The sequence below is a fragment of the Oncorhynchus gorbuscha genome, linkage group LG24, assembly GCF_021184085.1.
Source record: "Oncorhynchus gorbuscha isolate QuinsamMale2020 ecotype Even-year linkage group LG24, OgorEven_v1.0, whole genome shotgun sequence".
Classification (NCBI taxonomy): Eukaryota; Metazoa; Chordata; class Actinopteri; order Salmoniformes; family Salmonidae; genus Oncorhynchus; species Oncorhynchus gorbuscha.
In genome coordinates, this window is record NC_060196.1 from 30,798,668 (window position 1) to 30,823,096 (window position 24,429).

Below are 24,429 nucleotides of genomic sequence, written 5' to 3' on the forward strand. Positions count from 1 at the left end.
CACACACACACACACACACACACACACACACACACACACACACACACACACACACACACACACACACACAGAGAGAGTGAGTGAGTGAAGTCAGCTCAGACTGATTCAGCTCGGAGAGGCCCAGCTCATGAGCTTCATCAACAGCAGATTTTAGTTTATAATGGAAAATGAATGTCTTTATGCAACAAATGTTAGTGCATCGAATCGTATCACATCGAACTGAATCGCATCGATTTGTTCTCTAATCAAACTGAATTGTATGAATTGTTTCAAACTAAAACATGTCGTTCCTGTATCATATCGGAGCCCATGTATCTAGATAAGTATCGAAGTATCTTGAAATGGGAAATATGCACATCCCTAGAAGTTATAGAGCAATTTTATGAATATCATTGATAAACTTCAACTGTAGGTTGATAAAACAGTCCCATTTACATTTCAAATAGTTTGGAAAATAAGCTCAACAAAGCATCTAAACTTTGGCATAACCACAATGACACCCATAAATCATTCATAATGATATTTGAAACGTGGCATGTTCCTGCTGAGTACTGTGGCAGTAGTATCTTCTCAAACAAATGGAGGATGTAAAAAATAGATGAGCATGATGTCACACCTTTCTCTCAAACTCATGCAAACACTTCAGTAAGAATACTTCGTCATTAGGCTAGCTGGTATTTCAAAGCAGCACTTCAATTCGCCGTGCCTAATCTTTCTCCTCATCTACTCAATGTACCTAAATAGCCTTCTAATCTTGCCATTATGACAAATTGCAGGTGTACATGTAGGCTAACCTACAGGTAAACCGCAGTAGTAGTCCACAGTCCTCGGTGATGGTTCGTGGAGGCCTATAGATTTAGGGGAAAATGGAAAACGACTGTACATTATATTTTAATAATAAATGTGATAAACAAACAGTATCGACGAAGTACAAAAACAGATATAATAAATTGACTAAACCAAATGTGCATATATTGCCAAACGCGCCCCCACGACCACCACTGACAGGTGAGGTTCCGTGTTCTCGACCACTTCTACTTTTAAACGTGTTGTTATTAAAAACGGACTTCATCCCAAAACGAAAGAAAATATCTCATACCTTTTCAAAACATATGTTTACAGGTAATATTGCTCCCAAAGGACCCTTCCCGTGTGTCTTGCTTCGCGGGCTGTTGGCAAACTATCTTCAGCTCCTTCAGTTTCAGACTTGCTATGGTGGGTGTATCCCGTGCTGGTATTCATTCACCCATCCCTTGAGCGATTCATTCCTTCACCTCGTTTAATCTTGACTGAGGCAGAAAAATGTGTTTCGGCGGCAGCCAATATAAAAGAGGTGATAAGCTATGAAATGTGAATTCTGTTCTGACCGCCCCCAGGGCAGGCTACATGCGTTCACTCCTCGTCCGCGAGCTTTTTTTCAGGTATGTCTTTTTTCCCCCTAGCGCTTTCTGGTCCGCACGAGCGCTACCTGCTTGCAAATGTTCATTCCTCCTTTCAGGGGAGAATTTACTGATGTGGCTGAAATATTTGAGATAGCTTAATCAGCCAGCCATTTGGTAACTTGGCATATATTATTATTTAATGTTATTATTATTATTATTATATTACGCACACACAGACATAGATGAGTGTTGTTATGTAGGTTCACGATTATTTTAGTATTCTCAAGACCTGAAAATGCAACAATTTCAGGTTTCAAGGTTTTAATTGATAATACATCCTCATCTCTGCTCTGTTATCTGTTTGCATTCCATGTATCTGGCCATCACCATCACCAGGGTGCAGCAAGTTGTTCTTGTCTCAACATGCAATGGGACATGTATGAAAGTGTTGTATCAATACAGTACCAGTCAAAAGTTTGGACACACCTACTCATTCAAAGGGTTTTTCTTTATTTTCACTATTTTCTATATTGTAGAATAATAGTGAAGAAATCAAAACTACGAAATAACATATTATGTAGTAACCAAAAAAGTGTTTAACAAATCAAAATATATGTTATATTTGAGATTCTTCAAAGTTGCCACCCTTTGCCTTGATGACAGCCTTTGCACACTCTTGGCATTCTCTCAACCAATTGGGTTGAGGTCAGGTGACTGTGGAGGACAGGTCATCTGATGCAGCACTCCATCATTCTCCCTCTTTGTCAAATAGCCCTTACACAGCCTGGAGGTGTGTTGTGTCATTGTCCTGTCGAAAAACAAATGGTAGTCCAACTAAGCACAAACCAGATGTGATGGCGTATTGCTGAGGGATGCTGTGCAGAAAAAGCACCCCCACACCATCACACCTCCTCCTCCATGCTTCACAGTGGGAACCACACATGCGGAGATCATCCGTTCACCTACTCTGGGTCTCACAAAGACACGGCGGTTAGAACCAAAAATGCATAATTTGTACTCATCAGACCAAAGGACAGATTTCCACCGGTCTAATGTCTATTGCTCATTGCTAATTTTTCTTGGCTCATGCAAGTCTCTTATTATTATTGGTGTCCTTTAGTAGTGGTTTCTTTGCAGCAATTCGACCATGAAGGCCTGATTCACATAGTCTCCTCTGAACAGTTGATGTTGAGATGTGTCTGTTACTTGAACTCTGTGAAGCATTTATTTGGGCTGCAATCTGAGGTGCAGATAATTCTAATAAACTTGTCCTCTGCAGCAGAGGTAACTCTGGGTCTTCCTTTCCTGTGGTGGTCCTCATGAGAGACAGTTTCATCATAGCGCTTGATGGTTTTTGCGACTGCACTTGAAGAAACTGTCAAAGTTCTTAAAATTGTGACTGACCTTTATGTCTTTAAGAAATTGTGGACTGTCGTTTCTCTTTGCTTATTTGAGATGTTCTTGCCGTAATAATGGAATTTGTCTTTTACCAAATAGGGCTATCTTCTGTATACCCACCTTGTTACAACACAACTGATTGGCTCAAAGGCATTAAGGAAAGAAATTCTACAAATGAACTTTTAACAAGGCACACCTGTTAATTGAAATGCAGTGACTACCTCATGAAGCTGCTTGAGAGAATGCAGAGACTGTGCCAAGCTGTCATCGAGGTAAAGGGTGGCTACTTTGAAGAATCTCAAACTTAAAATATATTTAGATTTGTTTAACCATTGTTTTAGTTACTACATAATTCCATGTGTTATTTCATAGTTTTGATGTCTGCACTATTATTCTACAATGTAGAAAATTGTAAAAAATAAAGAAAAACCCTTGAATGAATAGGTGTGTCCAAACTTGTGTATGTACCATCAGTCTATAATGTATTTGATTGGTTGGGTAAGAAATAAAATAATTTCTGGAAAGTGACTTTGTTCAAATGAAATAACTACCTATCTTGACCACATTAAATGTGTTAATGCCTTTCATGATAGGCCCCTATCTGTGTCAAGTTAAGAGGTCAGTGCAATCCGGTATCTTTGGGACGTCCCTACCCTAAACCCTAACCCTAACCTTAACCCCTACCCTAACCTTAACCATAACCCTTACCTAGCCCTAACCTTAACCCTTAGCGTAACCATTTAAAATGTCAACTTCAATGGGGTAGTGACGTCCCAAGGATCCCGGATAGCACAGACACAAGTTAAGATTACAGTAAGTACCACTCACTTTGATCATGTTGCAGCAACCTTAATGCAACCTAGCATCTACTTCAAGAGGCCCGTCAGGTTACCCCCGAATTTGCCACTTTGGTGTTATGAGTGGAACAGCCTACTTTTCTTTTTTGAATGAATATCCAATGAAGTTTAATGTTTCACTCAATAAATATAGTATTTTTTTATTGAAATGGTTCCAAACACACAGGCTCTACTCTTGCTGTTGAAAAAGATAGTAGTTTTGACTTATCTGAGTAACTTCTAGATACTGTAGCTGTTTTTATTAGACCATCTCACAGCAAACTAGTGCCCACTCATCAATGGGCAGTTAACACATCATTGACTAAAGGCAGACTGTGACTGAATACAGTATGTTAGCATGGTTAGCCCTATGAAGTTATAGGGTCTACAAGAGCCCCTTGGGCTACACACCTTTCCCAGTTGACCCAATGTCGAATGTGTTTCTACAAGCACAGAGGGGTAGTTAGGTACGCTGTGTTTTATGCATCGCTATGACAGCAAGGTCACGGTCATGACAGAAGTGATAAAGAATCGTCTTTTTTTAAATCAATTACCTGTGGAATCCCTCTTCAACTCTTTTTATTGGAGGCCCCTTATGGGGTTAACATTCCTGCAGTTAGAGAATTCACAGTTGTTACTGTAGTTACTGTAGTTACAGTAGGATATGGTTACACTATATCACTTCCTCTTTTTGCTTTTGAATATCTTTGTGCGTTCATAATGCTGAGCTCATCACTAGATGGAGTTTGAAGAAGCTCCCAATGTCTGCCCTTGACACAAGCCCTGACCCATCTTAAGAGCATTCCATGCTACTGCACTTAAACCCGTGGCCCCTGAACTCTGATGAGGGCAGCAGAGGGGTTATCTTAACATAATTTTCCTACACTAACAGGCACCAATCTGGATATTTTAGTCATCTGTAGTGATAGCGACCCTACTAATATTGCAGGAAAAATATCATGCAGCTTGTGGTTTGTTATTGTAATATTATTGTGGCAAAAGTGACATCAAACAAACATGACAAACAAAACAACTTCTCAAAGTACTGGAAAGGTATTTCCAGTAAAAAGCCTGTAAAAGAGATTTGGATATTCAATGAGATCCAGTTGGGAAATATCAGTTGTATATATGGTACATACTGCCACCTGGTGGTCAGAGCCATATAGTCTGTTTACGTGATTGAATGTTGTTATAGTTCACATGCCATCTACAGATTTTATTGCACAATGCACATTCCTTGACCAGATATTATAACCACTTAATCTAGGAATGCCAATATGATCCTGTTGATCTTGATCTTCAAGGTTATTTGAACTTTTATTGCAGTTGAAAGTTCCCGTCAGGGTTCAATAAATGCTCTTACTTTATTGCTATTCGATTGAAGAGGTTACATTTCTATCCATAATATTGATTTTCTGGTGATGTTGCTAAAATAATTTGCTTCCGTTGACGTGAGCCCTGATTTTTAACAATAATAAGATTGATTATTTGCAAGTGATGAATCATGTTATTGCTTTAATATCATAAACATTTATTCAAATACACATTTGCTAACATTTTCCATTAAATTACTTTATTTTTATTAATTCATTGGCTAATTGAAATATTTTCACACTGATCAGACGCCAACACAAATTCAGATACTCTTTGCTGGCCTGGTCTGCACTAATACCCTTTAAAGATCAGTTGACCATAACAAATGTATAGGGTCGGGCTATATGGCTATATGAAAGTACAACTCCTTTAGTGCTTTGGGTCCTTTATACCTTGTGTTAGACTATGTGATCATGCATTACCCTTGACATATTTGACAAAATGCACAATATCACTGCCATAACCTATCTATGTGCATTAACATAACACACGGATTTGTTGTTTCAAAATAAAACATTTAAAAAAGGATTAACATGTTGATAGGCTACGACTGTTTGATTATTTGAACTTTTATCAGTATTGTGGGTTTCCAAGAAATATTGCAGTGGAATCAGAAACCAAGATGACATCCAAGCCTTTTTATGCAGTCGGAAAATATGTGATCTGCAGTTTGACAGTATTGTGCTATTTTCAGTCCAATATTTTTTTATTTCACCTTTATATGAATACAAGGTTTAAGTTACTCCCGCTACCAAACTTTAGCATTCAATGCCAAACATATTCCAAGCTAAATGCAAAGCTAAATCATCGAAAGAAATTCTACTGCTCTCAAAAACACCTCTGCCACGTCACAAAGTGCGGTGTTGTTGACAATATGTGCCACCTCACTTAATCAACAACACCCTAAGTACTTGTCTTTCTAGGAAGGAACCCTCCATTGGAGCAAACGAGGGAGTGGGTGGAAAAGCAAACAGCAGGCGCACAGGTCAAAAGTCTAAACTGCTGTGGGAGAGCAAAAAAAAAACACTAGCAGTATCCATGTTAACCACAGAACACTGGCCAGAGTCTCAGACTGATGATGTATGCACACACGGCTTCGCAGTGGGGCTCGTCAGTTTTCTGTTGCTGTGACCCCGCGTCTCAAGTCCATCATGTAGCTAAGTCCATTTGGCTCCATATCAAGGTCATAATGTATCTAGGGTTTTATTTCGGCCAATACAGTCCACATTCTTACTCTTAAGCTTTCGACCACCAAGAGCCAATGGGTTACTGAGGCCTTAAGTTGACTGTAACCGAATACAATACAACCTCATCCTCAGCAATCAGACTCCTCCATAACCTCCATGACCACGGTCCGCGATCCAGTGAGGATGAGGTTGCTGACCGTCTTGTAGTCCAGAGACAGGACGTCCAGACCATTGACAGAGACCACAAACTGGCGCACCTGGAAAACGGACTTTGGTCAAATACTGTACGTAACGAAGATCATTTATGAGAGCTGCACATAGCAGAGGAAGACTTAGTATTGTCTCCCAGTATAACAAATATATTGATTTGACAAAGCTATCAACCTGTAAGCCCTGGAGATGCTCTTTGCACTAAATGTCCCACAATGCCATGGTACTCACTTTCACTCCTACTGCTGCTGCAGGGCCGCTGGGGTCCACTGCCTGGATATGACATGGTCTACTCCCCCTGACCACGAAGCCCCAGCCCACCGCATCACCCACAATCTGGAGATAGATTGATCACATGACTTACAAAGGAATAGAATCGTGAAAAAAGGTTATGGATATCTTTGATATTTGGTTGTGTTTCATTGTTTTTGCATGAATAAGAGGGAACACTGTGGTAACGTACTGTAAACGTCCTCTTTATGTATGACCCTCCTGGTCTCCGAAGCTCCTCTGGACTTACATGTCTCTTTAGCACTGTCAATGGAGCAAAGACGCTGTTATCAAATGCTCAGTGTCATCACGAACAGTGGTGTTTAAATTGAATCTGTACAGCAGAGAGGACATGATACAGCTTTAGGTGAAGACCAGAGAGATTCTAACCTGATTTGGGGTTTGACAGCACAGGTGAGGTAGGACTAAGCATGGGACCTCTGTTACAATACCCGCTGTTGTCACTACTAAAACCGTTATCTTGCCCCCCGGACACCATCTTTCTTTCCTTAGATGGAGTGACTGAGAGAAAGAGAAGAAGAACATACAGAGTTGTCGCACAGAGAGCATAGACATGTTTTATGATTGAGAGTGATTGGCAAAGTGTACTGAGAGGAAAAAGCACGAATAACAAAAGGAGGCCACCATGTTATTCCTTCGGAAATGTCTCACACACACAGTCACACACTCCAGTTTCAGAACTGTTAGCTGTGCTGTAGTTCACAGTAGAACACATCAAACGCACACCACATACCCCACTGCCTCCCATTTCATATCTGAGTGTTATGAAAGAACAAAGTGTCTGCTGCTAATCAAACATAGCCACATAATGTGTTGTATGAACACTCCCTGAGTTGATTGATATCACGGTAACACTTCCTGACAAGCTTATATTTATACCAGCCTATACCAGCTATGGTTACTGTACTTGGTTACATAACAATCACCAACATGCTATTATGATGACATATAGAATAAAAGGTCAAATTCACCCCCAGTCAAACTCAATGTAATAATCCTTTCATCTGTGCTGGGTATCTCTTCTAAGTTGTAGTTGCATATAATTGGACTAATCTATAATTTTTCATCAATAAAATGGTTCTCAGTCTCACAAAAAAAGGAATAAACATGATCATTTAAAAATACTTAAGAGCACAAGTAGGAGTAAAAAGAGATCCTCATCCACTTGTGATACCATTGTATTCGTAGCACTCATATAGGTGAACTCAACACCAATGCTTATGACTTAACAAGAGACACAATATTACATTAGCCATAGCAAGTAAACCCTTTACAAGTTCAGTAAACCTACAATCTCCACCTTTCACGTATTTGCCTCGCGCAATAAAAGTTGCCCTTACCAGCTGTCCGAGGTCCCATCGTACAATTCTTCAAAGGTTTGCCAGCCAAAGTGCCAAGTAACTTGGGAAGGTTGCTGTCCACAATCGCTGATGATGTAGTCAGCTGTGGTGCTCCGGTATAAATGTTAAATGTTAACCCCCAGAGAGAGTAAACAGTCTAGGCTGGCCGGGAGGGAGTGGGAGGGGTTGAGGGATGACTTGTTGCCAGGCTATCCCAGGGTAGGCGATAAGAGATGAGAAAGGCATCTTGGGATCACTAATGCTCTAATGGAGGTAGGGAAAGAAACAGTGGAGTTTTCCACTGGTCACTGTGGTCAGGCAAGGTGGAGTGGAAGGACAGGACATTCTCTATTACACACACACGCACACAAACTGTAACGATTTTCGATGGTGGAAGGAGAGGAGGACCAAAGTGCAGCATGGTACGCATCCATAATAGCTTTTAATCACGAATGAACACACAAACAAAACCGATACACAAACAGTTCTGACAGGTGCAACAAACACTAACCAGAAAATAACTAGCCCCAAATCATAGTGGGAAAACAGGCTACCTAAGTATGGTTCTCAATCAGAGACAACGATCGACAGCTGTCTCTGATTGGGAACCATACCAGGCCAAACACAGAAATACAAAACCTAGAACAAAAACATAGAATGCCCACCACAACTCACGCCCTGACCAAACTAAAACAGAGACATAAAAAAGGAACTTAGGTCAGGGTGTGACACAAACACACACGCACACACACATTCTCTGTCATGGTACATGGATGAGAGACATGGTCAGTGGGAAGGTTCAACAACATCCATATCAACAATGACTACATCCACAATGACATATCGACAAACAAACTGATGATAATGGCCTTCTGTGAGATAAATCAAGAACATTCCTAGCTGTTGACAGCATGAGGTATTTGCCTCTACAAATATAATATTCAATATATTTACCCAATTACAGTTGAAGTCAGAAGTTTACATACACTTAGATTGGAGTCATTAAAACTTGTTTTTCAAATCACTCCACAAATATCTCTGTCTCCTAGAGATGAATGTACCTTGGTGCTAAAAGTGCAAATCAATCCCAGAACAACAGCAAAGGAACTTGTGAAGATGCTGGAGGAAACAGGTACAAAAGTATCTATTTCCACAGTAAAACGAGTTTTATATCGACATAACCTGAATGGCCGCTCAGCAAGGAAGAAGCCACTGCTCCAAAACCACCATAAAAAAGCCAGAATACAGTTTGCAACTGCACATGGGGACAAATATCATACTTTTTGGAGCAATGTCCTCTGGTCTGATGAAACAAAAATAGAACTCTTTGGCCATAATGACCATCATTATGTTTGGAGGAAAAAGGGGAGGCTTGCAAGCCGAAGAACACCATCCCAACCGTGAAGCATGTTGTGGGGGTGCTTTGGTGCAGGAGAGACTGGTGCTCTTCACAAAATAGATGGCTTCATGAGCTAGGAAAATTATGTGGATATATTGAAGCAACATCTCAAGACATCAGTTAAAGATTGGTCGCAAATGGGTCTTCCAAATGGACAATGACTCCAAGCATACTTCCAAAGTTGTGGCAAAATGGCTTAAGGACAGCTAAGTCAAGGTATTAGAGTGGCCATCACAAAGCCCTGACCTCAATCCTATAGAACATTTGTGGGCAGAACTGAAAAGGCATGTGCCAGCGAGGAGGCCTACCAACCTGACTCAGTTACAACAGCTCTGTCAGGAGGAATGGGCCAAAATTCACCCAACTTATTGTGGGAAGCTTGTGGAAGGCTACCTGAAGCATTTGACCCAAGTTAATTAACAATTTCAAGGCAATGCTACCAAATACTAATTGAGTGTATGTAAACTTCTGACCCACTGGAAATGTGATGAAAGAAAGAAATAAAATAAAGTGTATTGTATCATTTCAATGACAAACCAAGATGATCATCAAACCAAGATATTCATTGACCACACACCAACACTAAGTGCATCATGATCAGTTGTATAACATGATGACCTCTATTCTGTGGCTCCTTTGCCTGGTTGCCCAGCCAGAGAGCAATATCCAATAGCAATATCTCTCTCCTCTTTCATTGCTAAAATGTAGAGACATAATTCATAATGTATAGAGAGAGGTGAGTCGTGATCAATAGGCTTATAAATTCTGATATGGATGTCACACTGCCTGAGGTATTTAGAGAACATATAGCTCAATAACTTTACATAGGCCTTTTCTTACATGCAGATGTAGGATGATCACTCTTTTGTTGCTGAGAATCATCCAGGAAATGCAAACTCGTTGTGTATTCAAGGTTTAAAAAAGCTTCTAAAGTTTGTCATTTTAACTTTAAAATGTCAAACTTGATTTGCCTTAAAGAAAAATGCACCAGCCCCTATAAGAAAATGTCCATCGTTATAATCCACATAATAATTCACATTTTCTGTTGCTGCAGGATTATTTTCCTGCTGTAGCAAATTGGCTCAAATTAAGATCCTATGTCTGTAGACTTAGAGCTCCATTCAATAAATCCCAAATGTAGCGCTAAGCTCTTTCCCCATATGTCCCCAAATAAAACAACAGAATGTTCCTGGATATTATACTACTATTAGTAACAGTTAGGCTCTGCACAAAGGTAGATGCCTCCGGATTTCCGAAAACGTAGTGTGTGTGTGTAACTGTGCCCTAGAAGACGGTGTTTGGAGGGTATATATATACTGTATCCTCCAAACACTGGCTTCGAGGGGATTATCACTTTATTTTGATGAATTTATTCATACTATTTCATCCTTCCACAAGATATAGTCCTGACACAAGTCTTGGGTTGCTTCCCAAGCCGGTCGGTCGTTCATTCTATCGATTCAGTTGATTCTATCTTTCTGTTCTGTATCTATGGACGCGACACAGTTGTTAATTCTAAATGTTCCATTGCCATACTGGCAGGCAACGTTCTTATCATTTGCTTACTAGCTAGCCAGCTACGGCTAATTTACAGTCACTTCAAACAGTATAGCTGGAAAGGCCGCAAACTAGCTGCACTTCGTTTGTTTGACCTTTTTTCAATTGACATTTCTTTGTATATAACCATAAAAAGTATGCCAGCTGATTCATGACTGGCTGAGACACGACTGGCTGAGAAACGCTGCCTGTCCGTCTGTCTCGTCCTGACTCCCGGCACGTTCATTATTACGGGACATATTGAAACAATGTTGCAAATGTCAGAGAGATAGATAGCAAGGTTTATACAAATCTCTGCTGTTGAACACTAAATGTTAGTCTAAAAGAAGCGTGAGATAATGTCTAGATGCATTTTATAGTGGAGTTCAAGTTTATAAATTGTCTGGCTGGGCTGATGAGACAGTGGATTGCGCAGTCAGATGGAACAGAGTAAATTGGCATTTTAACGTTGTAGATTTAGACGGCGGTAACTTTTGGAATAGACACCGGCTGGAATATGCTTTGAACTAATCAGCATTCAGGATTAGAACCACCCGTTGTATAATAGTAAATACACTTGCTATGGCAGGTTTGACGGAATTCACACTGTACAGTACGTACCATACTGTGTGTCCCAACTCTCTTCATGTCCTATACTGTATGTGTCCCAACTTCCTTCAAGACATGTCTCTGTCTGTCCCCAGGTCAAGATGACCATAAAAGCCTGCACTGAACAGTGACAAAAACATAGAAGATAAGCTCAGTTTACAGAGCTGCAAGATGACCATACAGACAACATGACAGTATTACAACATCTGTACACCACATCTGTCATTGGCTTCATCAATAAGTGAATCGATGACGTTGCCCCCACAGTGACCGTACGTACATACCCCACCCAGAAATCATGGATTACAGGCAGCATCCGCACTGAGCTAAAGGCTAGAGCTGCCGCTTTAAAAGAGCGGGACTCTAACCCGGAAGCTTATAAGAAATCCCGCTATGCCCTCCGATGAACCATCAAACAGGCAAAGCGTCAATACAGGACTAAGATCAAGTCTTACAACACCGGCTCTGATGCTCTTCGGATGTGGCCGGGCCTGCAAACCATTACAGACTGCAAAGGGAAGCACAGCCGAGAGCTGCCCAGTGACACAAGCCTACCGGATGAGTTAAACTACTTCTATGCTCGCTTTGAGGCAAATAACACTGAAACACGCATGGGAGCACCAGCTGTACAGGAAGACTGTGTGATCACTCTCTCTGCAGCCGATGTAAGTAAGACCTTTAGACAGGTCAACATTCACAAGGCCGCAGGACCAGACGGATTATCAGGACGTATGCTGTGAGCATGCGCTGACCAACTAGCAAGTGTCTTCACTGACATTTTCAACCTCTCCCTGTACGAGTCTGAAATACCAACATTTTTTAAGCTGACCACCATAGTGCCTGAGCCCAAGAACACTAAGGTAACCTGCCTAAATGACTACCGACCTGTAGCACTCACTTCTGTAGCCATGAAGTGCTTTGAAAGGCCAGTCATGGCTCACATCAACACCATCATCCCAGAAACCCTAGACCCACTCCAATTTGCATACCGCCTCAACATATCCACAGATGATGCAGTCTCTTTTGCACTCCACACTGCCCTTTCCCACCTGGACAAAAGGAACACCTATGTGAGAATGCTATTCATTGACTACAGCTCAGCATTCAACACCATAGTGCCCTCAAAGCTCATCAATAAGCTAAGGTCCCTGGGACAAAACACCTCCCTCTGCAACTGGATCCTGGACTTCCTGACGGACCGCCCCCAGGTGGTAAGGGTAGGTAACAACACATCCGCCACGCTGTTCTTCATCACAGGGGCCCCTCAGGAGTGCGTGCTCAGCCCCCTCCTGTACTCCCTGTTCACTCATGACTGCACGACTGCAACACCATCATTAAATGCTGATGACACAACAGTGGTAGGCCTGATTACCGACAACAACGAGACAGCCTATAGGGAGGAGGTCAGAGACCTGGCCGTGTGGTGCCAGGACAACAACCTCTCCCTCAACGTGATCAAGACAAAGGAGATGATTGTGGACTACAGGAAAAAGAGGACCGAGCACGTCCCCATTCTCATCGACGGGGCTGCAATGGAGCAGGTTGAGCACTTCAAGTTCCTTGGTGTCCACATCACCAACAAACTAACATGGTCCATGCACACCATGACAATCGTGAAGCGGACACGACAAAACCTATTCCCCCTCAGAAAAGATTTGGCACGGGTCCTCAGATCCTCAAAACGTTCTACAGCTGCATCATTGAGAGCATCCTGACTGGTTGCATCACTGCCTGGTATAGCAACTGCTCGGCCTCCAACCGCAAAGCAGTACAGAGGGTAAGAGAGTAGATCACTGGGGCCAAGCTTCCTGCCATCCAGGACCTCTACACCAGGCAGTGTCAGAGAAAGGCCCTGAAAGTTGCCAAAGACTCCAGTCACCCTAGTCATAGACTGTTCTCTCTGCTACCACACGGCAAGCGGTACCAGAGCGCCAAGTCTAGGTCCAAAAGGCTTCTTAACAGCTTCTACCCCCAAGCCATAAGACTCCTGAACATCTAATCAAATGGCTACCCAGACTATTCGCATTGTCCCCCCCCCTTTAAGTATTTGTTACTTGTATCTCTTATTAGGGACTCGTAAGTAAGCATTTCGGCGCATGTGACTAATACAATTTGATTTAATTTAATTTGACAACATGACTTACTGTTTATCAGCACGTGTCCTACATTGGAACCACAAATTCAGTTTGGATTTGTCCTTGCTTTGTATCATGTGTAACAGAGTCCATCCCTGCTATAGGCCTACATGATAGCAATGGCAGGCGCACAGTGTCATTTCACAGTAATTTATACAGTGGGGCTTGTTTCAACAGTCAACACGTGCCACTTCTGTTTGTCTTATACATGGTTAATCATTTGCCATTTAAGGTCAGTTGGCAGACAGTTGAAGGAATGACAATTGTCAGGAGACAATGGTTGGTCAGTTGGATGTGTGATGGATGTGTGGTTGCATAATCAGTGGAGGCTGGTTGGGGGAGCTACAGGAGGACGGGCTCATTGTAATGTCTGTAATGGGATAAATGGAACAGTATCAAACATATGAAATCACATGTTTGACTCTGTTCCATTTATGTCATTCCAGCCTTTACAATGAGCCTTTCCTCTCATAGCCGTTACACCAGCCTCCCCTGATCATAATAAAGTGCTAATAATGCGATCATAGTTTGTAATTCTCTGCTAGAAACTTTTCAGTTTGATACCACTCTTTGAAGTTCAATATATTCTTTAGGCTCTTTATTGTCCTCTACTTTCGCAGACAGTCTCCATCCAAGATCTTTATACTAGTTCGGTGGGAATTATCGAGGACATCTACATTTTATTTATTTTATTTCACCTTTATTTAACCAGGTAGGCTAGTTGAGAACAAGTTCTCATTTACAACTGCGACCTGGCCAAGATAAAGCATAGCAGTGTGAACAGACAACACAGTTACACATGGAGTAAACAATAAACAAGTCAATAAATAACACAGTAGAAAAAAAGAGTCTATATACATTGTGTGCAAAAGGCATGAGGAGGTAGGCGAATAATTACAATTTTGCAGATTAACACTGGAGTGATAAATGATCAGATGGTCATGTGCAGGTAGAGATACTGGTGTGCAAAAGAGCAGAAAAGTAAATGAATTAAACAGTATGGGGATGAGGTAGGTAAATTGGGTGGGATATTTTACCGATGGACTATGTACAGCTGCAGCGATCGGTTAGCTGCTCAGATAGCAGATGTTTAAAGTTGGTGAGGGACAACAATGGAAGAAGTTAACTGACAAGTTTGATACCACCACCATACAAAAGTTAACTGACAAGCAGTCACGATCCAGCCAGGTTTATATTTGTAGTTGTACAGTAACAGTGCTTTTTAACAAAGACTCCTATGACCGTAGTTTACTCAGAAGTAGAAATGATGTTACCACTATTCACAATCAGTACCACTATTCACCAGCAGAGAGAATACGTTTCAAAATGAAGAGTTCAAGGGTCCCAGCGCAGATGGTAGAACATATGTTTCTGTACATTTATACCAGTGTCGGATTTAGACTTGTGAAATTGAGGACGATGGATGAAAATTATTTGGAAAAATACCTATTTTTAATCTAGCTGCCGACACTACAGCACCACGGTGCAACTTTGTTTAAAGCGGCAATCTGCAATTGCCACATCCATTTTTTGGACTTGTTAATGAAGGATATGTTCCAATTGATTCATGAAGAATTCAACTTATAACTGCCTCATGAGTTTAGTTCAACTGTTTAGTTCAACTGCATCAGAACCCAAAATATAAGCTTGTTTAATGTTTGTAAAGAAAGTAAATGTAAACAGACACTGCATAGCCTCAAACCATAGTTAACATGGTACTTTTGATATCATGGATGGTCAGTCCTTGCATCCATAGCTAAGTCTATACATTTGAGAGTGGTTACATTTCTCTAGCCCCATCTCTCAGCCTTTTACTGAAACTGAGGCAGGGTATTTCACTAGATGCTATTACAGTTTTTCTCAATTGCTAAAACACTATAACCCATTGGCTGAACAAAGTTCTCAGTTGCCTGGACTCAATTAGCTAATTATGCAGTCGGTTGTCAATACCTTAAACCATTTCACATGGTAAAACACAATTTGCAGATCTCACTTAGACTTTTCAGCAAAACTCTAAACACATTCTGCACTCTAATGCACATGTCATCCATACTGGTAAACACAAGTACAAATACAAATAGAGAACATATGTCATTGATTGAACACAACCACTCAAAATTGATTTAACCTGTTCCAAATGATGCGACACAACCAATATAAGCCAGTTCAGAGAGCAAACAGGTTGTTGAAGGAGAAAGTCTGAGAATGGAGACTGTAGTACAGTGCATTGTAGGCTGTATACTGTACAATGGACAAATTGTATGGCCCTGAACATTGTGCTCTCCATTTATTAACAGTACTGACTGCTCAATAGATTTTGACTGGTTGCAGGTTCATATCAAAAAAGAACAAGAATTACAGTATCACAGAGACAAAGGACAAGTTTGTGAGATGCAGGGTACAGTACTGTAAAAAAGAGGGGTACAAGGAGGAGGAAGAACAAAAAACAAAATTGCAAAGAGCAAAGCAGAGTAGTAATTTCTGATCAATTTTGAGCTACTATGATAGAACATGTTTTCGTTCATCAAAAGACAATGATGGAAAAATATGTTTTATTTTTAAATTAAAAATGTACTTCTCCCTGAGAATTGTATGTTTTGAACAATGTGTTTTCTATTTTTCGGTGTATTGTTTACTGACTGCTTGAGAGTGTATATCATTTTGATCACTTTGTTTATGATTTGAGAGCAGTGTTTGATTTTGAACACAGGTAAAACTGTTTTGAGGCGAATGTTTCATTCAGAGGTTATGTAACTAGTGCTTGAAGATGAGGTTTTGTGTTTAATTTTTTCAGGAAATGGAGCAAGGTTTCAGAAATTGTGTTTTGGCAATTGAGAAAAACTGTAAAAATGACTCTCTGCCCCAAATATCTTCTCCCAAATATTATTTTAAATTCTGAATCGCACATGTCAGTTCATTCAATCATTTGATTGGATGGGAAACATGTGGAATGCTACTGCAAGAGATCTGATTGGCTATCTGTTCATTCTTCCCTGGATAATGTAAAACATCCAAAAGACAAGTTACCTATCAAAACAGCAATGGTGGGAAGGTAGACCAGAAACTTGCAAAATGTCCCACCGATACGTTTAATAACTATAGAAAAATGGACAGATGAAGACACATGGGTGCTGAATGCAGTAGAACAGAAGGTAACATTCACGACATATGTATCAGATTGTGTCTGCTTATTGCATTGCTGCAACCGCGTCATCAGCTGTTTATATTAACAGTTTAAACCAGTTAGGTTTCAAACTCTTTGGCTAAACAAACTAATTGGGATTTAAGGAATGTGTCAATTATAAAGCAATGGACCGTTTTTAAATACTGAATGGGAACCTGGAGGAGGACAGAAAAATGACACCCTCACCTATAGGGTGTGCTGTCGAGACAACTGTAGACCATTGAAAAACAGTGTTTTCATCCATATTTTGTATTTAGTATCTGGACATTATTATATTTATTCAGTACAGATTCATCTAAAATGATTTTTTTGTCTCATATTTTTTTTCTTAAATTCAAATAGAGGAATGGTCCTCCACTTCCTCCAATGACTTTAAAGTTCCCAACAACTGATACACCTTCAGATATTTAGTACCACTAGATAGTCCATCGTTGACAAATTCACCAAATGTTTTGCTAGTCATCGATCACGTTTTCAAGATATGTAACTGTCAAAGGACAGAAATCCTCCCCGTTTGAGGCACTTTGCATCATATGATGCTGCGTTTTGCACTAATTCCATGTCTTTTGAAGCTGCTGATGTGTAAGATTTGCAAAGCATAGAGACATACTGCCTAAAACCTGCAAGCCTTTCAAGCAGAAAGCTGTCAACTCTCACAATGCTCAAACTTGTGAATACTGGCTTGGCCTTAAAAATACTAGAAAGAAATGATATCCCCTGAACCAGCCTCAGTGTGCGGGACAAGTTCAAATATGTTTTTTTAGTTACATTGTATTGTTTGCACTAGGTCAGTGGTCCTACGTCAGTGGACTGTGTGGGTGAAATTGAGGTCAACTCAATTTAAAACAATAAAATGTTGCATCTGTCCGTAGGCTGTGGGATATGAGTATTATGAGGAATAATTCTATTGGTGTTCTGGATTTTGCATCACTGTTAACTTGGACGAATCATGCATGAGTGCACCTACACCTGTCTGGCATCTTTAGAATTTTCAAAATGGAGGGATTCATTTGGGCAATAGACTGACATTTTAAGAGGTGAGGGTGTGTTGACTTGTCTGCTACCAGATAGGTAGTGTGTGTAGTATGTAGTGTGCGTGGTGGGGCAAATATTTACAAACTTTGTCCAAAGTGCTGTAGTGTGCTCTTTCACTTTGCTCTCAACAAATGTCAGCATAAGCTTATTTGAGTATACTCTTGACCTCACTTCCCACAACTATATTACTGTCCATTTTATTCCTGGACAATTCTCAATATGTTCAATTAATCTAGAGCGACAACAATGTTTCCTTTTAAGGTCTATCATAGTGGTTGACACATTTGACTGCACAAAGACCGAGGCAGGGTGGGTCCTGAGCAATGGTTACTGCATGAGGAGCAGTGACAAACTCACAAACTCTTCTTTGTCTAAGGTATTTTCTTTAACCATTTCAACTTGTGGTGTGCATCTGGAGTTTGATAAAACATACAGGATTCTCTGGTCGAAATTCACAGGGTAACATAGTTAGAAACCATATCAAATAAGTGTCCCTATAGTAAAGTTTGTCAACCAGAGCCTGAGGGGGAGAGGGACCGTGTCCAATCCAAGACAGGCTGTAATTTTAGTCCGTATCAGAAGTTGCCCTTTTTCACACACACACACACACACACACACACACACACACACACACACACACACACACACACACACACACACACACACACACACACACACACACACACACACACACACACACACACACACACACACACACACACACACACACACACACACACACACACACACACACACACACACACACACACAGAGAGAGATTTTTTTTTATGAATCTGGTCCCCAGGTGACATGGAAGTTGAAACCCTATCCGATCCAACTTCCTGTAGGATCAGGGAGGTAAGCATAGCCCCAGGTAACAGAGGTTCATTGCCCAATCAAATTGCTCAATGGCCATGCCAGGTAATCCACTCCAAAGGCCGAATAGCCGAATGAGACAGGACAAGCTTTTAGTCTTAATGCTGTGTCATTCAACAGCTACCCATAACTACCTAAGCCTCTAACGACTGAACAAAACACAATTGTTTGATAAATATTTCATAACATCGGAGTACATTTTAGGAAGTGGATGCCCTCAAGCAAAGTTTGTCCTGATTAGTTTCAAAACAGTAACGCAGTGACAGAGAGCCTCCCTCCTGTAAAGGGTTTGACTACCAGAAAAAAAAATAGATTTCTGAGAATTGATACCATTGGTGCCTTTATAATGCTGTGGAATAGAGCCCCTGCTACATGAGTGGAATATGACATTGTGTACTGTAATGTATATCAGCATGCACTGAAGGATGCCCCTGTGGGCTGTTTGAACCCTCTATACTTCTAGCCTTGAGAGGAGCATTGAGTAACTGTTCCCTTTGCATTGTGACATCCCCTTTGACTCAATAAACAGAACAGAATGATTGGTAAACAAGACAAAATGGGGTGTATTTGTTGTAGTAAATTAAATTGAGGACTCTTACCTCAAATATGCATTGCCCCATTCAGTATCAAAATACTTTCATCTTTGCTTTTGGGCTTGATGAATTAAGAGCATAATCACACAGGAAATGACAAATGGCAAAAGGAGTGCTTTCCATGCATTTCCAAAACATATTTCAATAAAGGGTCAATTTCAAGTCAAACCTCTAGCACCACAAGTAGAGGTCAACAAGGGTACACATGCCATATCTGACCTACAGTACAGGCCTATGATAAACATGGAATCACCCTGTGCACTCACCCTTCCATGCAAGGGTGTAGATATTGGGAAGGGCGAACAGTAGACTGGGGGTCCTCCTCCAGAATATTTGTTTACATTTTAAAATGCATTTCCTGCAATTCTATACAGTTTTCCCTGTGGCTGACATACATTTTTGCAGTTTTAAAGTAACTGTCCTGTGAAAATCTAACTTTTAAAAGTTAATATTATGTTAACGCATACCCAAATAATGTTGTTGACTCATCCTATACTCGTATTTGTGGCTACAGCATGAATTGTAGAGAAGAAAAAAAAACACCTCAAAATGCTTGGTATTTAAAAAAATGCTGAGGAGGATAAACTGGCCAATCAGTGTTTAACTCGCATGAATATTTATAATGACAGGTATTCGCTCACACAATTCCAACACAGAAAAGCTGCTTTTTAACATACTTAATTACAATATTTTGGAAGGAAAACTATTTAACTTATATTGTAATTAATTATAGGAATTTTCGCTATGGTCCCAAGGCCAAAAGTTATTTTTGTGTGTGTTTTCTAGAATTATTTTCACAGCTGTTATTTCAACATAAACTGTAGTTGAGAAAGTGTTATAAAAACCCACCCCTTCTCTCTCTGAGCGTCTCTCTCTCTCCCTCGGTCATTGCGCGGGTCGTGCGTAGGAGTGAACCCGCAGTTTAGTGCTGACTGTGGTTAACAGATCATCTGCCAGCAGCACCATTGTACCAGAGCGCAGCTGTCACCATTACTTAATCCGCATTGGTTTGCAGCAAAAAAACAAATTGAGCAAGACAACTGAACAGCGCTGAACCCCAGCGCCCTGTCCATCGATTCAGAACGGTCAGGGTGGACTTTGCCCACCATTTTTTTTGCCACTTTTGAAGAATGCACTAAGAGGATACGCTATTTGGAACATGTTACTGGGAAAATTGGTACGGTAAGATTGTTTCATAATTGTTGTATTCTGAAATGTAGTCATGAAATTCTTGGATATCTTTTGGGCAACCTGACAAAATGCTAAATGCGTCCTTGCAACAGGCGTCCAGATCTTGCAAGCGAGCTATAATAAAACGTATGTAATGATTCATCCTGTGCATAATGCATTAACTACGAAAAATAAACAATAGCCAAATTGTCGGTAGGCTACATACAGTCCGTAAATAGTGGCACACGCACTTGTTTACCCGGGCAAGTAAACATGCTAAATTGGCTTGTGATTAATATTTTGTATAGTCATGTAAGGCTCGGTTATGTTCTGCAACACATTATTTTACATTTTCTTAATTGATGCCAGCATTTATTTCAGAATAAATGTTTCAACTGAAACTAAATAGGACTGACTATGTGTCAGATGTATCGTTTTAAGTGCAGCAGTTCAGATGAACTTGAATCAATAGCGATGCAATCAATGAGTGACAGGAATCGTCTGCTCAGACTGATTAGCTTACATAATGAATCACATTCATTTAAGTTTTCTCTTCGCTGACACAAATATCAGTATCTGCTAAGATTTTTGTTTTGGACAATTTCACATAGACCTGAGCATTAAAAAAAATACACAGGGTGGTCTAATCAGGGATCAAATTACAAAGATTGTGAACATAAAGGGCTTGTTTGAACTATTTTAAACCATTGTCAATAACTTTCAAAAAGACAATAAACAGGGGGATCGTTTTCAAATAGCGATATTTGTGTATGAAATATTTTGCCGTGATAATCAAGTTACACATAAATTCAGCTTGTCTATCCTCCAATTGAAAAACAAACCTCTCTTCAAACTTCAAACCGTGGGCTGCTTATGGAATAACAAAAGGCAATCACTAGTTGTGATAGTTGTAAAGGAGTACTTCAAGGGTAACAATATTATGTTCCTCTCTTCAATGATACTCTGGTTTGTTTGATCATATTTCAAGCTCAACACACACTAGTAACAACAGAATATTTGTCAATAGGATGGTGCTATCATCAGACCTGAGTCAAAAATAGGCTATAGGTCAAATGCTTTCAACTACCCTATTTAAGGGCACTTGATTTTTTTGGGGGACTATTCCATTGGTTCAATTGTACAGTGTAGGCTAAATCATGCTCAGCTTGAGTATTTGAATGTAGTTGACATCAACCAGTGTACACATATCTAAGTTGTCACAGTATATAACTGGTATTTTTGTACCCGTAAAAAAGGATTTGGGGATTTGTTTGAATTCATCAGGTGGATTACCTAATGTTCTAGGCTTGACTCCTTGATTCTGTGAACAGCTTCAGGGTGACGTCTATCTCTTATTCTCAGGCAGTTGTTCTCTTCGCACTCCTTGCGGGATCCAGTGTTAGTGTGGCATATGTCTTTCAAGCAAGTGGACCTGGAGAAGATGCGGGATCTCCGCCCCAAACCAAAAGTGAGACGTGGATCGATGTGTTGACGTTTGGCCTTTCCTGCTCTGACACAGTTGACTAATAATGGTTTTATTACAGTATAATAAAATAGAGAGTAATGGAACTGTTTTGTCCGTTCAAGGATGGAAACTGTTCATTGGCATCACCACTGTACCTTTTCTTTCATATTGCACCTTTTTTCTGGAACAGTAGGCTAATAGACTTACAGTGGTAACCCCAATATTTAAGATTGACGTAACATTTCCTGCAGCCTGGTTGCCTTTAGCCGTGGTCATTTGTGTCGTCACGATGCCATAGCCTATTATGTGTAGCACACACAAACTGTGTTTACCAGGCTACGTCTTCAGCACGCTGAAGTCTTTGCTAGCGAGTATGGTGTCCATATTAAGGACACATCCATGGACGCTGTGTCAATCACTTGTTGGTGTGTCGGTGTGTCTCGTTAGCGCTGTTGCTAATTGTGTTCTATTGTCCCAGCTCTCTCAGACTCCCTGTGGGTTAGCTCCGCAGGATCATGTAAGGGCAGATGTTTTGAATTGGAGGAAGCTTTACCGCCAGGTTGCAGATGTGACAACTTGTGCAAAACCTACTACAGCTGCTGCTCAGATTTCGACGAGCACTGTTTAAAAACAGGTTTGTATACCCGCAACACAGAGTGCCTGGATTCAGCCCTTAGCCGTGATACGTATATTGGCAAAATGACCACAAACCCCTGAGGTGCCTTATTGCTAATATACACTTGTTACCAATGTAATTAGAGCAGTATAAATAAATGTTTTTCCATATACGGTCTGATTAACCACAGCTTTCAGCCAATCAGCATTCAGGGCTCGAACCACCCAGTTATATTCCCCAGTATGCACAGAGTATAACCATCCACTACTGTTAAAAATAATGTACACCAAATTAAACAATGGCTGATATGGAATTTGCTATCTGATTTTGTGTGTGTGCATGAGTCATGACTATGGTTTTGTAGTAGCTAGTTGTTGATGGTGAATACAGACTCTTATGTCCCTTCCCTGGTGCAGCGGGGAGCTTTGAGTGCAGTGAAGATCGCTGTGGGGAGACGAGAAACGATGACCACGCTTGCCACTGCTCAGAAGACTGTCTGGCCAGAGGAGACTGCTGCACCAACTACAAAGCCCTCTGCAAAGGTACACACTCGAACTTGGGATGTATGAAAGGCTTTTGAAGAAAGTGAATTTAGGTCAGTTCATTCCGTATTGGAACCAAATGAGAAGGCAGTTAGAAGGAAAAGTAGAATGTGGGATTTGGGTTCTTGTTGTGCATTTTCCCTTTGGACTGCAGAAGTGCATTAGTTTCACTGTTGTTTACACTACAATGAACCTATAAAAAGTTATGAGTCTCTTATATACATAGTAACTTTCACATTCTACATCAGGGGTATTCAACTCTTACACTCGTGGTCCAGAGTCTGCTGGTTTTCTGTTTCTACCTAATAATTAATTGCACCCACCTGGTGTCCCAGGTCTAAATCAGTCCCTGATTAAAAAAGACACAGTGAAACTGTCTTCGAGGTCCCGAGTTGAGTTTGAGTGTTCTACATTGCATGCATGTTTTCTATTCTTCTCACACTCTGACAAGCTTTGATCATCCGAATACTTTCAAAATGAAGAAGTGAAACTTTGCAACAAGCAGTGGGAGGGAAATTCTTCTTCTGAATCAAATTCCAATGCACCGGCAACAGACTTTTGCAGACTTGCGCTAGACTTTAACTTTTCAAGTTCTCCTATTTGCAGGAGACACTAAATGGGTGGACGATGAGTGTGAGGAGATCAGAGGCCCTGAATGTCCTGCAGGGTAAGTCAAAAACTCAATAAACGTTAATGATTTTATCCTCAGAAACAGTGACAGTGGCTTTATGGTCTGGGGGAAAGGGGCAGCAGCACAGCAGTCGCCTCCAACTTGGACTGGAACCAGTAGCCCGGTGGACACCTTTTGACCTAACACTACAAGGCCATATGGTTCTGATATCATTTGTGTTAACTAAACAAGTGACATCCCATCAACAGCTAATTTTCCATGACAGCTTTTGAGTATTTGGTCCTTATTCCCAGTTTTATCCGTCCTCCTCTGATCATGCTGTCGGTGGATGGGTTCCGGGACTCCTACATGAAGAAGGGCAAAGCGGTGATCCCCAACATGGAGAAACTGAGTAAGTCACTCCCACTCACACCCTGACACTAGATAGGCCATAGTGTAGCTATACTGTTGTTGAAGGCAGACAAAGTCAGGAACCCAAGCGACTTAGTTACATATAAATCAAATGTATTTTATACATTTCTTTTTTACATCAGCAGTTGTCACAGACTGCCTTACAGATACCCAGCCTAAAACCCCCGAAGAGCAAGCAATGCAGAGGCAGAAGTCTCTAGGAATAAAAC

At 40.7% G+C, this 24,429-nt stretch overlaps 3 protein-coding genes across 4 annotated transcripts in view; 1 reads left to right on the forward strand and 2 right to left on the reverse strand.

The window, feature by feature from the left end:
• Positions 1–1,437, reverse strand: part of LOC124011991 (collagen alpha-1(XIV) chain) — a 95,034-nt gene extending 93,597 nt beyond the window's left edge. Inside the window, 1 exon segment of the mRNA XM_046325311.1 lies at positions 1,100–1,437. The gene's annotated coding sequence lies outside the window, so the exon portion shown is untranslated.
• Positions 1,438–5,111: 3,674 nt separating this feature from the next.
• LOC124012164 (DEP domain-containing mTOR-interacting protein-like) lies at positions 5,112–20,384 on the reverse strand. Of its 2 annotated transcripts, none has more exons than XM_046325638.1 (5): positions 20,235–20,384; positions 7,048–7,179; positions 6,851–6,921; positions 6,619–6,723; positions 5,112–6,434 (listed from the first exon to the last, which is right to left on the reverse strand). In XM_046325638.1, the coding sequence occupies exons 1-5, from the start codon at positions 20,272–20,274 to the stop codon at positions 6,306–6,308; spliced, it is 477 nt and encodes a 158-aa protein (XP_046181594.1). In that variant the 5' UTR covers positions 20,275–20,384; the 3' UTR covers positions 5,112–6,305. The 2 variants fall into 2 exon arrangements, with proteins under 2 accessions (XP_046181594.1, XP_046181596.1); XM_046325640.1 differs by lacking the exon at positions 20,235–20,384 and adding an exon at positions 8,019–8,333.
• The window catches only part of LOC124012163 (ectonucleotide pyrophosphatase/phosphodiesterase family member 2), a 29,216-nt gene continuing 25,051 nt past the window's right edge, over positions 20,265–24,429 (forward strand). Inside the window, exons 1-6 of the mRNA XM_046325637.1 lie at positions 20,265–20,562; positions 21,918–22,023; positions 22,499–22,654; positions 23,053–23,178; positions 23,785–23,845; positions 24,103–24,200. Coding sequence (XP_046181593.1) covers positions 20,545–20,562; positions 21,918–22,023; positions 22,499–22,654; positions 23,053–23,178; positions 23,785–23,845; positions 24,103–24,200 — 565 coding nt within the window. The 5' untranslated portion in view covers positions 20,265–20,544. The remainder of the gene's footprint in view (positions 20,563–21,917; positions 22,024–22,498; positions 22,655–23,052; positions 23,179–23,784; positions 23,846–24,102; positions 24,201–24,429) is intronic.

What these genes read in the sequence shown, in the direction of transcription:
- LOC124012164 (XM_046325638.1), bottom strand. Translation starts at nt 20,274, where the DNA reads ATGACCGAGGGAGAGAGAGAGACGCTCAGAGAGAGAAGGG. An exon ending in GACGCTCAGAGAGAGAAGGG is followed by an intron (nt 7,180 to 20,234) that starts GTGGGTTTTTAT and finishes TCTTTCTCTCAG; the next exon opens with TCACTCCATCTAAGGAAAGA. An exon ending in GCTGTCAAACCCCAAATCAG is followed by an intron (nt 6,922 to 7,047) that starts GTTAGAATCTCT and finishes CTCCATTGACAG; the next exon opens with TGCTAAAGAGACATGTAAGT.